The sequence below is a fragment of the Lucilia sericata genome, unplaced genomic scaffold (genome assembly GCF_015586225.1).
Source record: "Lucilia sericata isolate MDLA Ls3-8-SP2 unplaced genomic scaffold, ASM1558622v1 Contig000669F_arrow, whole genome shotgun sequence".
Classification (NCBI taxonomy): domain Eukaryota; kingdom Metazoa; phylum Arthropoda; class Insecta; order Diptera; family Calliphoridae; genus Lucilia; species Lucilia sericata.
In genome coordinates, this window is record NW_023994674.1 from 140,493 (window position 1) to 157,500 (window position 17,008).

The following is a 17,008-nucleotide window of genomic DNA, read 5'->3' on the forward strand; positions in this document are numbered from 1 at the left end:
AATTATAAGTTATACTAAGGAAACTTACATGTAACAATTGGGTGGCCATTAGCTCTTGCCGCAAATCATCTCCACACTTAACAATGGCTGATAGAAGACGCCAATTGGAGAGGTGTCCATAGGGTGAAGATTCACGTATTTGTTTTTCTTTTTCATGCCAAGGTTCCTGTTAATTTGGAATAATAAAAGCAACATATTAAGAAGCGTAGAAATAATTAGTTCAACCTATATGCAGGCCAAAATAGAACCGATATTAGTATTCGCCCAATTTGTAATTTTGTTTTAGTCTAAACCGAAATTAAAACCAAATATTTCTTCAAAGTAATATAATGTTAATAATTACCTTAAGAGCTGCTGCTGAGGGATCTTCAGGATCATTGCTAAATGATTTTGTATTTTCACAATTTAAATTATTACAATGGCGGGTACGTACATCTCCAATATTGAATAAAACGGGCATGGCTGATTGGTAAATACAAATTAATATTAAAAACTCCCTTTAAACTCCTTCAAATATAAACTTACCTTGATCCCTTGAATCACAAGAGTCCAGGGACATCTGTGAAATGGCATCACGTTCGGATTGTGAACGCATTTTACGCATGTGTAGATATTGAGCCGTTATCTCATCGTCCTCTTGAGACCAAACATCATCTTCGTTCAGCTGAGGTGGCGCTAAACAACCACCAACACTGCTACTGCTGGCTGCTGCTGTATTAGTAGCAGTTGTTGTATTATGTTCCGTAGAAGAACACTGTTGCTGTTGTTCGCCACTTATGCCTGTCGATGATTCCGACAACAGCTTTTCCTTTTTACGTCTACACGTTGATGAACCACTATGACTACTACAACTGGAAGTACGACTACAAATGGCATGATGTTGATGTTGAGAATGTTGGCAAGTGGTGTTGGTGGCGGTGGTAAGACCACCCTCTAAATGTTCCTCGGATTTTGTATGACGCAGTGATGGCATCATTTTGGGTATGAGAGATGAAGAGTAGATATCGGGCACTTCTACCACTTCCACATAGATGATGTAGGGTGTCTTATCTTTCGAATTTAAAACAGCAGTCTTTTCCTCTGTGATGCGCACAACATGATGTGGAATGTCTGAATACAAGGGTAACCAAACGCGGGCCGGAAGATTTTTATTAATCAAATTCAAAAACATTCTCAAGGCCGAAGTCTTTTCCGCCTTCGAGGGAAGATTGGTTAGATTTTTCCCAACATTGATGAGAGCTTTCATGAACTCCTTTTGGGGAGCAGTTTTGGGGGCACTGCATGAACACACCGTCTTGTGGCCAAGCAAATCGTTGACCTGACCGCGCACCGTTTCGAAACAAGTGCAGCCATTGTCAAAGGCGCGGCCGGAAGTTAAATCTCCGAGACATAATTTGGCGGGTGTGGTAGGCAAGGTTTGTGTTGTGTAGGGGGGTTGTTGATACAGTCGATTTGATATACTTAAATTAGAATTAGCACGTCTGGAGTCGGCCAACAGTACTGTGGCATCTGATTGTGATCTGTGATGGGTTTTTTTGGTCAAAGGAGAAACAACGCCTGGTACAGCTGCTGCAGCGGGCTGTGCCAACTGCGACACTGGTGTCTCCTTTGCATCACCTTTACTCAACTGCTTGCGTTCTTTCTTTGAGAAGATCTCTTTCATTAATGCCAATTGCGACTTACGACTACCCATAGTATCTACATGTTGATAATTATAGGCCTCCAATAGCCATAGGCACTTTAGAGAAAAGTCTACCGATTTACGACATCTAATGGTCAAATAGGGATCTAATACTTCCGCCAACTCATCCATTTGTATATACATGACAATCAGTTGTGGTATATACAAATCTACCTCCTGGTCGGGGAAACTGAAGATTTTGTTGCCTATAAAACTAAGAACTCCCGGTTCTTTGGAATAGAAGAGATAATGTATGGCGAAATGTATGTTAAAAACTGGGGATTCAAAAAATCTCAATAGGCCACTGGGACCTTTTTCAGTCTTTTGTTGATTCGCTAAATCCTGCGAAGTTGTAGGACGCTCTTTGATAAAACATTTCACTACACCGGGTACTTTGAGCTTGTTCAAAGATGATATGGAAGATGATTTCGTTATAGTTAAAGAATTATTATTAATAATTGAGTTGAAGGAGGAAGTGGCATTAGGTACTTGTAAGCTTAACGTTTTCTCCATACACTCCGTCGTTGCCGATGTATTATCTTTATCGTTAGATTTTTCATTAATTCCGGGTTGTTCCTGTCCGGGTGTTGAGGGAGTTGTGGCCGGTGTATTGGCTAAAGCGGCGGCTGCAGCAGCAGCTGCTGCTTTCTTACTAGCATTTGTTGTTAATAAACTAAAGAATTCTTTCTTTTTCGAAATGTCCGTAGGAGATTTTATTTGCTCTGTGGGAGTTGCAGCACCACCAGCTGTGTTAGTATTTTCCTCATTAGATTTCTGATTTTGTTTTGAGGCATTTTTCTTTTCGTGATTTTCGATTATACTCTGAGCTGTGCGGAATATAGCATTTTTAGTGGCACCAAAGAAATTCTTGAACAGAACATCGTTTTTCGATGATTCACTAGGTGTGGAGGGGGTTTTATTACCACTACTACCCCCAACAGATGTTGTAGCGACAGCTGGTGTGCTAGTATTTAAAGTGGGCGTTGGACAGTCTACTACATCTGCCGAAGTATTATCATTTTGTATTGTGTTGTCAGTGTCCGAGGAAATTTTACATTTTTCCATATTTATAGCGGCTTGAGACATGTTCATTTCTCTATAACGTTGACGTTCACTTAAGGTATCTCCCTCACCAGCTGCTTCCAAGTCATCATCAACTTCACCACCCATATCATCAGCATTTAGGGTTTTATCCACATTATTATCAGGATGTTGTTGTATAATATTGCTGTGTTTCTTTTTAGAGGGTCTGAGAGTGCGACAGTCTGTGTCGGGTGATTGATAGAAACGCAGATCCGATTGTAACATATTGTATTCCTCATCCATTGATGTGGTTTCCAGCATATCCATGCATTCTTCCTCATTATCCATTTCACCGGAATCTAGGGATTCGTGAGAATGTCGTATGCGATTTAAAGAGATTTGATCGGAATCAGAACCACAAATTATTCCTGGAATATAGGAAAAGACATTGATTGACATTTGTTTTATTTTAACATATATATTTGTGTTTAGAGTTTACGTTTCCACTAGAACAGAACTTGAACTGAACTGGAACTGAACTAGAACTGAACTAGAACTGAACTAGAACTGAACTAGAACTGAACTAGAACTGAACTAGAACTGAACTAGCACTGAACTAGAACTGAACTAGAACTGAACTAGAACTGAACTAGAACTGAACTAGAACTGAACTAGAACTGAACTAGAACTGAACTAGAACTGAACTAGAACTGAACTAGAACTGAACTAGAACTGAACTAGAACTGAACAAGAACTGAACTAGAACTGAACTAGAACTGAACTAGAACTGAACTAGAACTGAACTAGAACTAGAACTAGAACTGAACTGAACTAGAACTGAACTAGAACTGAACTAGAAATGAACTAGAACTGAACTAGAACTGAACTAGAACTGAACTAGAACTGAACTAGAACTAGAACTGAACAAGAACTGAACTAGAACTGAACTAGAACTGAACTAGAACTGAACTAGAACTGAACTTAACTAGAACTGAACTAGAACTGAACTAGAAATGAACTAGAACTGAACTAGAACTGAACTAGAACTGAACTAGAACTGAACTAGAACTGAACTAGAACTGAACTAGAACTGAACTAGAACTGAACTAGAACTGAACTAGAACTGAACTAGAACTGAACTAGAACTGAACTAGAACTGAACTAGAACTGAACTAGAACTGAACTAGAACTGAACTAGAACTGAACTAGAACTGAACTGAACTAGAACTGAACTAGAACTGAACTAGAACTGAACTAGAACTGAACTAGAACTGAACTGGAACTGAACTAGAACTGAACTAGAACTGAACAGAACTGAACTAGAACTGAACTAGAACTGAACTAGAACTGAACTAGAACTGAACTAGAACTGAACTAGAACTGAACTAGAACTGAACTAGAACTGAACTAGAACTGAACTAGAACTGAACTAGAACTGAACTAGAACTGAACTAGAACTGAACTAGAACTGAACTAGAACTGAACTAGAACTGAACTAGAACTGAACTAGAACTGAACTAGAACTGAACTAGAACTGAACTAGAACTGAACTAGAACTGAACTAGAACTGAACTAGAACTGAACTAGAACTGAACTAGAACTGAACTAGAACTGAACTAGAACTGAACTAGAACTGAACTGAACTAGAACTGAACTGAACTAGAACTGAACTGAACTAGAACTGAACTGAACTAGAACTAAACTAGAACTGAACTAGAACTGAACTAGAGCTGAAGTAGAACTGAACTAGAACTGAACTAGAACTGAACTAGAACTGAACTAGAACTGAACTAGAACTGAACTAGAACTGAACTAGAACTAAACTAGAATTGCACTAGACCTAAACTAGAAATAGAATAGAACGGAACTACAACTGAAGTAGAACTGAATTTGAACTGAACATTCTGACTAAAATGTACAAATATGTAGACAAAAATCAAATAAAATGTTTATTTAAGTACTAGACCAATGCAGTTTTAATGAAATTATGTCTTTATCTGTTGTATAATATGTCTCTACATCCAACTTACCAGAATCATCTGAGCCAAGACTGGTTAGATCCTCTCGCTTTTTACCATTTTGATTGACATGACTTGAACCGGTTATAACGGCTAGAGCATTATTTGAACCACTAGCAAATGATGAATTTGTTGATGAAGCATTAGAGGAAGCAGTAGATGCTGATGAAGCAGCTCGTTGTACCGTAGATGAAGATGATGATGTGGCAGAATCTGATGATTTAGGTCGTAAACGTGTGCTAGGACAATATGGCTCTACTATAATGGAGAAATCAACAACAACAAAAATACAAAATTAAAACAGAAAATTAAATAATAATATAAATACACATAATATTTATGTATGTAAGTATGTATGTACACAATATGTTAAATGCATGTTTGTAAAATTGCAATTAAAATTGTAAATCTAGTCCACGACGTACAAAAGAATATTTGTATTCATAGAGTGAAGTAAAGGAAATATAACATTTCATTTCGCTACATACCTATGACTGTGTTATTAATATCATTGTGTAATGCTCCCACTCCTCCGCCTCCTCCTGCACCCGATCCAGCTGTTGTTGATTGTAATGCTGTCAATATGCTTGTGGGTTCTGTTGTTGAAACAGTTTCAATTGCAGCTTTTTCATACGCAGAACAGGATGATGGTGATGATGAAGCTGCTGCATTAACGGCTGCTGCCGTTGAGGCATTTGTTGTTGTCGATGACGTCAGTGCGGGTGTTTGGGTGGTGGTAAGCGCCGCTGTTACATTTGCTGCGGTCGTTACAATTTTCGAACACATTGTTGACCCCAGAATAGATGGTGTACAAAATGTATTCTCACTCTCGGCATTGGGCGAAGAGACTTCAACCTAAACACACAAAAATATAAGAGAGATAAAGTTACTAATGTTGGCTTATTAAGAGCAGATAGTACATATGTATATATAAGCTACAATTGTACAATATTTAGTTGAAATATTAAAAAGGATTTAATTATAATTTTGAAAAATGTCAACTGTTGCAGGCATTACAATATTTAAATGTTTCTTTTCAACTTTGATAACAATTTTATTTATCTACTGAGTATTTAAATTACTTTAATTTAGAGATTATTTAAAATATATTATTATAATTCCCAGTCGCCATAAATAAATTTGTATACGAAGAAAGTTTATACTACTAGATATTTACTTACTACTCTCATGTCTGCGAGTAGTTGATAAAAAAATAACAAGTAAATATCACAAATATTTCATTTTTTATATTTAGCAGTATGTATATAGAAATATTTTAAGATAACATGACATTAATTAAAGACAAAGTTATTGATAAATACTGTTAATATTAAAACAATATAAAAACAAATTATAATAAAACAGCTGGAAATTGTCATTAGAATATTGACTCGATAAAATTGTTGTAGAGAATTTTGAAATATTTATGATCAATTACTACTCTCAATAGATCGGCAATTGATGATTAAGTTGTAGTATGAAAAGATTCACTATTTGAGTAAAAATATTCACAATTGATGATCAATTGGAATTTAATTAGAACTAAAATACATCTAGAAATGAACAAGAACTGCACTAGAACTGAACCGATCCGAACCACCTGAACTAGAACTGAAAGAACTAAACAAAAACTGAACTGGAACTGAACTAGAATTGATCTAGAACTGAACTAGAACTGAACAAGAACTGAACTAGAACTAAACTAGAACTAAACTAGAACTAAACTAGAACTAAACTAGAACTGAACTAGAACTGAACTAGAACTGAACTACAACTGAATAAGAACTGAACTAGAAATGAACTAGAACTAAACTAGAATCGAACTAGAACTGAACTAGAACTGAACTGGAACTGAACTAGAACTGAACTAGAACTGAACTAGAACTGAACTAGAACTGAACTAGAACTGAACTAGAACTGAACTAGAACTGAACTAGAACTGAACTAGAACTGAACTAGAACTGAACTAGAACTGAACTAGAACTGAACTAGAACTGAACAAGAACTGAACTAGAACTGAACTAGAACTGAACTAGATCTGAACTAGAACTGAACTAGAACTGAACTAGAACTGAACTAGAACTGAACTAGAACTGAACTAGAACTGAACTAGAACTGAACTAGAACTGAACTAGAACTGAACTAGAACTGAACTAGAACTGAACTAGAACTGAACTAGAACTGAACTAGAACTGAACTAGAACTGAACTAGAACTGAACTAGAACTGAACTAGAAACTGAACTAGAACTGAACTAGAACTGAACTAGAACTGAACTAGAACTGAACTAGAACTGAACTAGAACTGAACTAGAACTGAACTAGAACTGAACTAGAACTGAACTAGAACTAGAACTAGAACTGAACTAGAACTGAACTAGAACTGAACTAGAACTGAACTAGAACTGAACTAGAACTGAACTAGAACTGAACTAGAACTGAACTAGAACTGAACTAGAACTGAACTAGAACTGAACTAGAACTGAACTAGAACTGAACTAGAACTGAACTAGAACTGAACTAGAATGAACTAGAACTGAACTAGAACTGAACTAGAACTGAACTAGAACTGAACTAGAACTGAACTAGAACTGAACTACAACTGAACTAGAACTGAACTTGAACTGAACTAGAACTGAACTAGAACTGAACTAGAACTGAACTAGAACTGAACTAGAACTGAACTAGAACTGAACTAGAACTGAACTAGAACTGAACTAGAACTGAACTAGAACTGAACTAGAACTGAACTAGAAATGAACTAGAACTGAACTAGAACTAAACTAGAACTGAACTAGAAGTGAACTAGAACTGAACTAGAACTGGACTAGAACTGAACTAGAACTGAACAAGAACTGAACTAGAACTGAACTAGAACTGAACTAGAAATGAACTAGAACTGAACTAGAACTGAACTAGAACTGAACTAGAACTGAACTACAACTGAACTAGAACTGAACTAGAACTGAACTACAACTGAACTACAACTGAACTAGAACTGAACTACGGAACTAGAACTGAACTAGAACTGAACTAGAAATGAACTAGAACTGAACTAGAACTAAACTAGAACTGAACTAGAAGTGAACTAGAACTGAACTAGACTGGACTAGAACTGAACTAGAACTGAACAAGAACTGAACTAGAACTGAACTAGAACTGAACTAGAACTGAACTAGAAACTGAACTAGAACTGAACTAGAACTGAACTAGAACTGAACTACAATTGAACTAGAACTGAAACTTGAACTGAACTAGAAATGAACTAGAACTGAACTAGAGCTTATCTAGAATGAACTAAAACTGAACTAGACCTTTTACTAGAGCTGAACTAGAACTGAACTAGAACTGAACTAGAACTGAACTAGAACTAACCTAGAACTGAACTAGAACTGAACTAGAACTGAACTAGAACTGAACTAGAACTGACTAGAACTGAACTAGAACTGAACTAGAACTGAACTAGAACTGAACTAGAACTGAACTAAGAAACTGAACTAAACTAGAACTGAACTAGAACTGAACTAGAACTGAACTAGAACTGAACTAGAACTGAACTAGAACTGAACTAGAACTGAACTAGAACTGAACTAGAACTGAACTAGAACTGAACTAGAACGAACAGAACTAGAACTGAACAAGAACTGAACTAGAACTGAACTAGAACTGAACAAGAACTGAACTAGAACTGAACTAGAACTGAACTAGAACTGAACTAGAACTGAACTAGAACTGAACTAGAACTGAACTAGAACTGAACTAGAACTGAACTAGAACTGAATTAGAACTGAACTAGAACTGAACTAGAACTGAACTAGAACTGAATTAGAACTGAACTAGAACTGAACTAGAACTGAACTAGAACTGAACTAGAACTGAACTGAACTAGAACTGAACTAGAACGAACTGAACTAGAACTGAACTAGAACGAACTAAACTAGAACTGAACTAGAACGAACTGAACTAGAACTGAACTAGAACGAACTAAACTAGAACTAAACCAGAACTGAACTAAACTAGAACTGAATGGACATACATATATGTATGTATGTATGTATGTATGTATGTATGTATGTATGTATGTATGTATGTATGTATGTATGTATGTATGTATGTATGTATGTATGTATGTATGTATGTATGTATGTATGTATGTATGTATGTATGTATGTATGTATGTATGTATGTATGTATGTATGTATGTATGTATGTATGTATGTATGTATGTATGTATGTATGTATGTATGTATGTATGTATGTATGTATGTATATAAATCGACTCAGAAAGAAAATTTTGGATACAATGATGTGGGAAATATAAAATAATTAAAATACGTAAGTCTACTAAGCTTTTATTTTATAATTTCCTAATTTCTATTACATAAAATGGGAAAATATGTTAAAATTTAACTCACCTCTGGTATCCTTTGTAAAGCACTATCCAGGCTACGATTACGATGATGTTGGGTTAAATTAATGCGGGTATTAGTCACTTGGGAAACGGGTGGCAATAAAATGCCCATAGATCTAGAAAAATAGAAAGTGGAAAAAATTTAATACGATTTTAAAAGGAATCTTAAATTTTAAAATATTGTGGACAAAAAATAATTGACCTTTTGCTATAACACAATAAAAACTTAAACAGACAGAAGGTTAGAAAAACAAAAACAATAAAGCAAAAAAGGAAAACTAAAGAAAATTCAAAATAAATTATTACTAATGGCAGCATAATATTATTGTAAAAAAATACACACATACACATTTGGAAAACTCAACTAGATAATTATAACAAAATGACAAATTCAGCACTATTTTCTATATAAAAATATTTACTTTGCAACAGATTTTTATAAAATCTTTGTAATTTTATTGATTAACAGACTGTTTTTAATAAATTATTTTCTTCTTTTTTTCGTTTGTTAAAAATATTTGTACAATTATTTTCTTTATTTTCTATAACTTCACAAAAACAAACAAAAATTGCAATTGTTTTCGCTTTAAAATGCCAAACACTGTTCGGTTCAAACAAACGACTGCTGATGTATATGAAAAAAAAATGAAAAAATATACAAGAAAAATATTCAATAGAAAACAAGTTGATAAATAAATATGTAGAAAAAATTAAAACTCATACAAATAATAAACGAACCTTTAAAATACACAACACGACAACATAGAGAGTGTATTTGTTGTACTAGTCTGACTAATATTAAAGAAAAAACAGCAACAACTACAACAACAGTGTTTCCATGAACAAAACAAAAATAATAAAAAATAATATTATGATAGATAGTTTGGTTGGTTGTTAGGTAAGTTGTTGGTTGGTGTTGTTATTATAAGTACTTTACTCATTACTCTTTTACTATTGTATTTTTTTTAGATAGTAGTGAGTTAGTTCATATATAGTATTTGTTGTTTATGTATGATAGAAATGATAGAGAAAAGAAAATAGTTGTAATATGTAATAGAAAAGACTCTTGCCGTCTAATTCTCTTAAGTGATAAATAGAGATACAAGAAAAAACAACAAGTTGCATTGAGTATTATTTTTAGTTTTGTTGTAATAATAAAATTGGAAAAATATTTTTGGCGTATAAGAGAAAAAAAAAAAAAAAAAAACAAAAGAAATGTAATAATATTTACAATTATACAAAGAGAGAGGTAGAGAGAAAGAAATACTAGCGCAATTTTAAATCACTATTAACCCTATAATGTACTAAGTCAAAAAGTGTAATTTAAAAAAAAAATATTTCTAAAACTGTTTTTTTAATTATGCATTTTACTTAGATTTCTATTGTAAAATGTGATCTTTAGACAATTTGTAATAAAAAATTAATTTAAACTGAACTAGATCTGAACTAGAACTAAACTAGTACTGAACTAAACTGAACTCGAACTGAACTAGAACTAAACTAGAACTAAACTAGAACTTAACTAGAACTAAACTAGAACTGAACTAGAACTGAACTAGAACTAGAACTGAACTAGAACTGAACTAGAACTGAACTAGAACTGAACTACAACTGAACTAGAACTGAACTAGAACTGAACTAGAACTGAACTAGAACTGAACTAGAACTGAACTAGAACTGAACTAGAACTGAACTAGAACTGAACTAGAACTGAACTAAAACTGAACTAGAACTGAACTAGAACTGAACTAGAACTGAACTACAACTGAACTAGAACTGAACTAGAACTGAACAAGAACTGAACTAGAACTGAACTAGAACTGAACTAGAACTGAACTAGATCTGAACTAGAATTGAACTAGAACTGAAGTAGAACTGAACTAGAACCGAACTAGAACTGAACTAGAACTAAACTAGAACTAAACTAGAACTAAACTAGAACTGAACTAGAACTGAACTAGATCTGAACTAGAATTGAACTAGATCTGAAGTAGAACTGAACTAGAACGAACTAGAACTGACTAACCTAGAACTGAACTGAACTGAACTAGAACTGAACTAGAACTGAACTAGAACTGAACTAGAACTGAACTAGAACTGAACTAGAACTGAACTAGAACTGAACTAGAACTGAACTAGAACTGAACTAGAACTGAACTAGAACTGAACTAGAACTGAACTAGAACTGAACTAGAACTGAACTAGAACTGAACTAGAACTGAACTAGAACTGAACTAGAACTGAACTAGAACTGAACTAGAACTGAACTAGAACTGAACTAGAACTGAACTAGAACTGAACTAGAACTGAACTAGAACTGAACTAGAACTGAACTAGAACTGAACTAGAACTGAACTAGAACTGAACTAGAACTGAACTAGAACTGAACTAGAATGAACTAGAACTGAACTAGAACTGAACTAGAACTGAACTAGAACTGAACTAGACTGAACTAGAACTGAACTAGAACTGAACTAGAACTGAACTAGAACTGAACTAGAACTGAACTAGAACTGAACTAGAACTGAACTAGAACTGAACTAGAACTGAACTAGAACTGAACTAGAACTGAACTAGAACTGAACTAGAACTGAACTAGAACTGAACTAGAACTGAACTAGAACTGAACTAGAACTGAACTAGAACTGAACTAGAACTGAACTAGAACTGAACTAGAACTGAACTAGAACTGAACTAGAACTGAAACTAGAACTGAACTAGAACTGAACTAGAACTGAACTAGAACTGAACTAGAACTGAACTAGAACTGAACTAGAACTGAACTAGAACTGAACTAGAACTGAACTAGAACTGAACTAGAACTGAACTAGAACTGAACTAGAACTGAAGTAGAACTGAACTAGAACTGAACTAGAACTGAACTAGAACTGAAGTAGAACTGAAGTAGAACTGAACTAGAACTGAAGTAGAACTGAACTAGAACTGAACTAGAACTGAACTAGAACTGAACTAGAACTGAACTAGAACTGAACTGAACTAGAACTGAACTAGAACTGAACTAGAACTGAACTAAACTAGAACTGAACTAGAACTGAACTAGAACTGAACTAGAACTGAACTAGAACTGAACTAGAACTGAACTAGAACTGAACCAGAACTAAACTAGAGCTGAAGTAGACCTGAAGAAAAGTTTGTATATAGTAGTATAACATTTTATAGTAGTATAACAGTATTTTTATAAATAACATTTTTTAGACAAATTTCAGTATAACAGTTTTTTCTATAGAAACAGTTCAATATACTTTTTTCTACAGAAAAAATTGAGTATTGAGTATTTTTTATAGATATTTTCTTTATAACAGTGTTTCTATAGAAAAATTTTAGTATAATAGTTTTGCCAAAAACGAATGTCTGTATAACAGTTTTTACCATATAAAAACAATTAGTATAACAGTTATTCTTTCAGAAATTATAGCTTTTTGAATAGATTTTTAAACAAATTTGAAAATTAAATAAATCTGTAATAGTAAACACTATCAAGTTCATTGATTAAAAGTCAATGGATTTACAATAACACTTAAACACTTAGAAAATCAATAATATTACAAAATGTTAGAGAGACCAAAATTGACCTAGTCCTTAAAAAATTTTACACACCAAACTAAATAAAACAAATCTAAAGAAGAAAATAAAGAAAGAGATTTTAATATAAAACAAAACAAGAGAGCGCATGTTTTTACTAAATAAAAAGAGTAACAATAGAAATATAACAAGAAATATTGCAAGTTTTTTTTATAAAATATTTTCGAACTGAAAAAATATGAAAAAACCTGAACTAGATAAGTGAACACTGGGAATTTTACGTAAAAGTTTTAAACAATAATAATTAAATGCAATACAAACTGGAATTTAATTTTGTTCAAATGATGACGATGATGATTTATATAGAAAAATTTAAATAAACAAATAATAAGTACATACAAAAAGCAAATAATATATAAAATTTGAAAGCATTTAAATTAAAAACAGTAGAAGCTAAACATTTATTAGAAAAACATACCACATGTTAGACATTTGTTTAATAATAATTGCCAGAACTAATTTATAATATTTAGTTTAATGCAATTTTCTCAAAGATAATTTAATTACTTTTTTTTGTTTTATTAATTAATTAAAATTTTTTATATATGATGACACGACCACAAAATTTCTTTTTATTTTATATTTTAAAATTCTCTATTTTATACCGCACCCAAGTGGAGTAAATAATAAAATTGTACTGAAATACTTTAGCAATGTATTTGCAATAAAACCCCCCAACAATTGAATAGCAAAAATATAACAAAAATTCTATACATTCTGTGAATGTTTCGCCAAATAAAGAGTAAAAATATAAAAGCTTTTATTTTAATGAAAGATAATTTAAGAGAGAGAGAGAGAGAGAGGCAGTGTTAACTACTTAAAAGAGCAACATTATTTAAGTTATTTTCTTAATAAATGAAAGTAAAAGAAATAAATAATAATTTACAAAGAAGTATTTGTGTGTTAAGAAAGAAATAACAAAATAAAAACAAAATAGAAGAAAATAAAATACAGAAAGTAAACAAAACAAAAGTAAAAACAATAAAATAGGCGCCTTAAGGTGTTAAATTTATTTTATTTTTGTTTAAATATTCAACAAAAATCAATGTGCAAGTGTACTACGTAAAATTATAGAAAAAAAGCTTTGATTTAAAATAAATTGATGAATAATTAAATAAACATGAAAATAATGACTTTTATTTAATTTAAATTCTTTGAAAGTTTGAGTAGAATATATTTCAAATTCTCTAAGCTGGTGCAATTTTAATGATTAAACCCCTGAGAGTTTCATATTTAATAAGAAAATCGTATTTAAATAAGAAAATAAAGAGTATAACAGATTTTTTTTAAAGAATAATTTCGATATAGCAGTTTGTTGGTGGTTTTTATTTTGAAAAATTTTAGTAGAACAGTATTTCTAGAGAAAAATTTTAGTATAACAGTTTTTTTCTTTAAAAAATTTTCGTATAACAGTTTTTTCTGTTGATTATAACAGTTTTTATAGACAAAATTCTGTATAAAAGTTACTTTAAAGAAAAATTTTAGTTTTAACAGTTTATTTCTATAGAAAATTTTCAGTATAACAGTTTTTTTTAACATTTTCTATAGAAAATTTCAGTAAAACTGTATTTCTAAAAAAAAATTGGTATAACAGTTTTTTCTTTAAAAAATTTTCGTATAACAGTTTTTTTTGTAGATTATAACAGTTTTTAACTTTTATAGAATTCTGTATAAAAGTTACTTTAAAGAAAAATTTTAGTATAACAGTTTATTTCTATAGAAAAATTTCAGTATAACAGCTTTTTCTAACATTTTCTATAGAAAATTTCAGTAAAACAGTATTTAGAAAAAGAAACATTTTAGTATAACAGTTTTTTCTTTAAAAAATTTTCGTATAACAGTTTTTTCTGTGGATTATAACAGTTTTTATAGACAAAATTCTGTATAAAAGTTACTTTAAAGAAAAACTTTAGTATAACAGTTTATTTTTATAGAAAAATAGAAATTTCAGTAAAACAGTTTTTTTCTATAGAAAATTTTAGTATAACAGTTTTTTATATAAAAAAAATTCAGAATTTCAAGAAAAAATTCAGTATAATAGTTTTTTCTATGGAAAAATTTTAGTATAAATGTTTTCTCCAAAGAAAAATTTAAGTATAACAGTTATTTTCTATAGAAATATTTCAAAATTTCAGTATAACAGTTTTTTTCTATGCAAAAATTTTAGTATAAAAGTATTTTCTAATGAAAAATTTTAGAAATTTCCGAAAAATTTCAGAATTTCAGAAAAAATTTCAGTATAACAGTTTTTTCTTTAGAAAAATTTCAGCATAATAGTTTTTTCTATACCAAAATTTAGTATAACCGTTTTTTTCTGCAGAAAAATTTCTGAGAAAAAAAGGTTTCTTAGAAAAATGTAAGTATAACAGTTTTTCTATAGCACAACTTGTGAATAAAAGTTTTTTTATAGAAGTATTTCAGTATAACAGTTCTTTTCTATTGAAAATTTTCTGTATAACAGCTTTCTATAGAAAATTTGCGCACAAGAGTTTTTTTATGAAAAGCTTTTATTATAACAGTTTTCTCTAAAGAAACAAATTGTATATAATAAATTTTTATAGAAATATTTCAGTATAACAGTTTTTTTCTCTTTAACATTTTCATCTATTTTCTATAGAAAATTTGCGTATAGGAGTTTTTTTATAAAAACTTTCTAATATACACAATTATTTATAGAAATATTTCAGTATAAGAGTTTTTCTTATTGAAAATGTTCAGTATAACAGCTATTTTCTGTAGAAAATTTGCGTATAAGAAGTTTTTATGAAAAGTTTTTGGTATAACAGTTTTTTCTAAAGAAAACAAATTATGCATAACAATTTTTTTATGAAATATTTCAGTATAACAGTTTATTCTAATAAAAATTTTCAGAATAACCGCTATTTTCTATAGAAAGTTTGCGTTCAAGAGTTTTTTTTTTCTATGAAAAGTTTTTAGTTTAAAAGTTTTTTCTAAAGAAACAACTTGTGTATAACATTTTTTTATAGACAAATTTCAGTATAACAGCTATTTTCTATAGAAAATTTGCGTACAAGAGTCTTTTTATGAAAAGTTTTTAGTATAACAGTTTTTTCTAAAGATAAATTTCAATATGACAACTTTTTCCTAAATAAAATTTAAGTGTAAAAAGTTTTCTATTGAAAAATTTTTAATGACTAAAACAAAATGTGTATAACAGTGTAAAAAGTTCAGTATAACAGTTTTATTTCATGTGTATAACTGTTTTTTCTGAAGAAAAATTCGAGTATAAAAATTTCAATACAACAGTTTTTTTCTATTAAAAATTTTCAGTAATTCAGTATTTTTCAATAGAAAATTAGAAAAATAGTTTTTTATGAAAATAAGTTTTTTCAAAAGATACATTTCAATATAACAGTTTTTTCTAAACAAAACTTAAGTATAAACAGTTTTATATTGGAAAATTTGTGTATGACTGAAATTAAATGTGTGTAACAGTGTAAAAAGTTCAGTATAACAGTTTTATTTCATGTGTATAACTGTTTTTTCTAAAGAAAAATTCCAATATAACAGTTTTCTTTTAGAAAAATTTCAGTATAACAGTTTTTTTTCTACCGGAAAATATCAGTATAATAGTTTTTCTACAGAAAATTTCTGAGTATAACAGTTTTTTTGTAAAAAAATTGTTTATAACAGTTTTTCCTATAGAAAAATTTGTGAGTAGAAGTTTTTTTTATAACTAAATTTCAGTACAATAGTTTTCTATAGAAAAAAATTGTGTATAACAGTTTTTCTCTCCCATCTTTGTAAATTTCATATCAAAATTACATTTTCCATCTTTGGTTACATGTAAAACTTTACAAAACTTTGTCTCTTACACAATATCGAAATCTGAAAGTCTAATTGATAATGGTCTTTTAATAAATTACTAACTTCTTTATACAAATATTTAATGAAATTTATGTCATACATCATAATTACATATTTTTCTCTTTATTTATATTTTCTTATTTGTTCAAAACTGACCGACAACCGCCTCTCTATTATTAACCTATTTTTTCCAGACTTAACGCATTTACATGTTGTAAACAGAAATTTAAAAGAATGTGATTTTCTACAAAAATAATTTTACAATACATTTCTGGAGTTAGAAAATGTACCTATATATATCTTTCCTGGCTCCAGTCGGTGGACTAGTTTTTTTTTGCTAATTTACTTCCATTCAAAGAGTTATAATTAATTTATTGTAAATTTCATTAAATTCTTTTATTTCGCTGTCATCATCATTTATATTTGTTATGACATTTGATATTAAA

General features: G+C 30.7%; 1 protein-coding gene across 3 annotated transcripts in view; it reads right to left on the minus strand.

Moving 5' to 3' along the window:
- The window catches only part of LOC119607182 (phosphatidylinositol 4-kinase beta), a 75,502-nt gene that overhangs the window by 4,289 nt on the left and 54,205 nt on the right, over positions 1-17,008 (minus strand). The window contains exons 1-7 of one of the 3 annotated variants that reach the window (XM_037960992.1): positions 13,153-13,249; positions 9,136-9,247; positions 5,211-5,577; positions 4,735-4,980; positions 526-3,132; positions 344-462; positions 29-166 (exon numbers count right to left, since the gene is read on the minus strand). In XM_037960992.1, the coding sequence (XP_037816920.1) occupies positions 29-166; positions 344-462; positions 526-3,132; positions 4,735-4,980; positions 5,211-5,577; positions 9,136-9,243 (3,585 nt within the window). In that variant the 5' untranslated portion in view covers positions 9,244-9,247; positions 13,153-13,249. Of the gene's footprint in view, positions 1-28; positions 167-343; positions 463-525; positions 3,133-4,734; positions 4,981-5,210; positions 5,578-9,135; positions 9,248-9,553; positions 9,760-13,152; positions 13,250-17,008 lie in introns of those variants that run through there. The other 2 variants (XM_037960991.1, XM_037960990.1) reach the window with 2 other exon arrangements.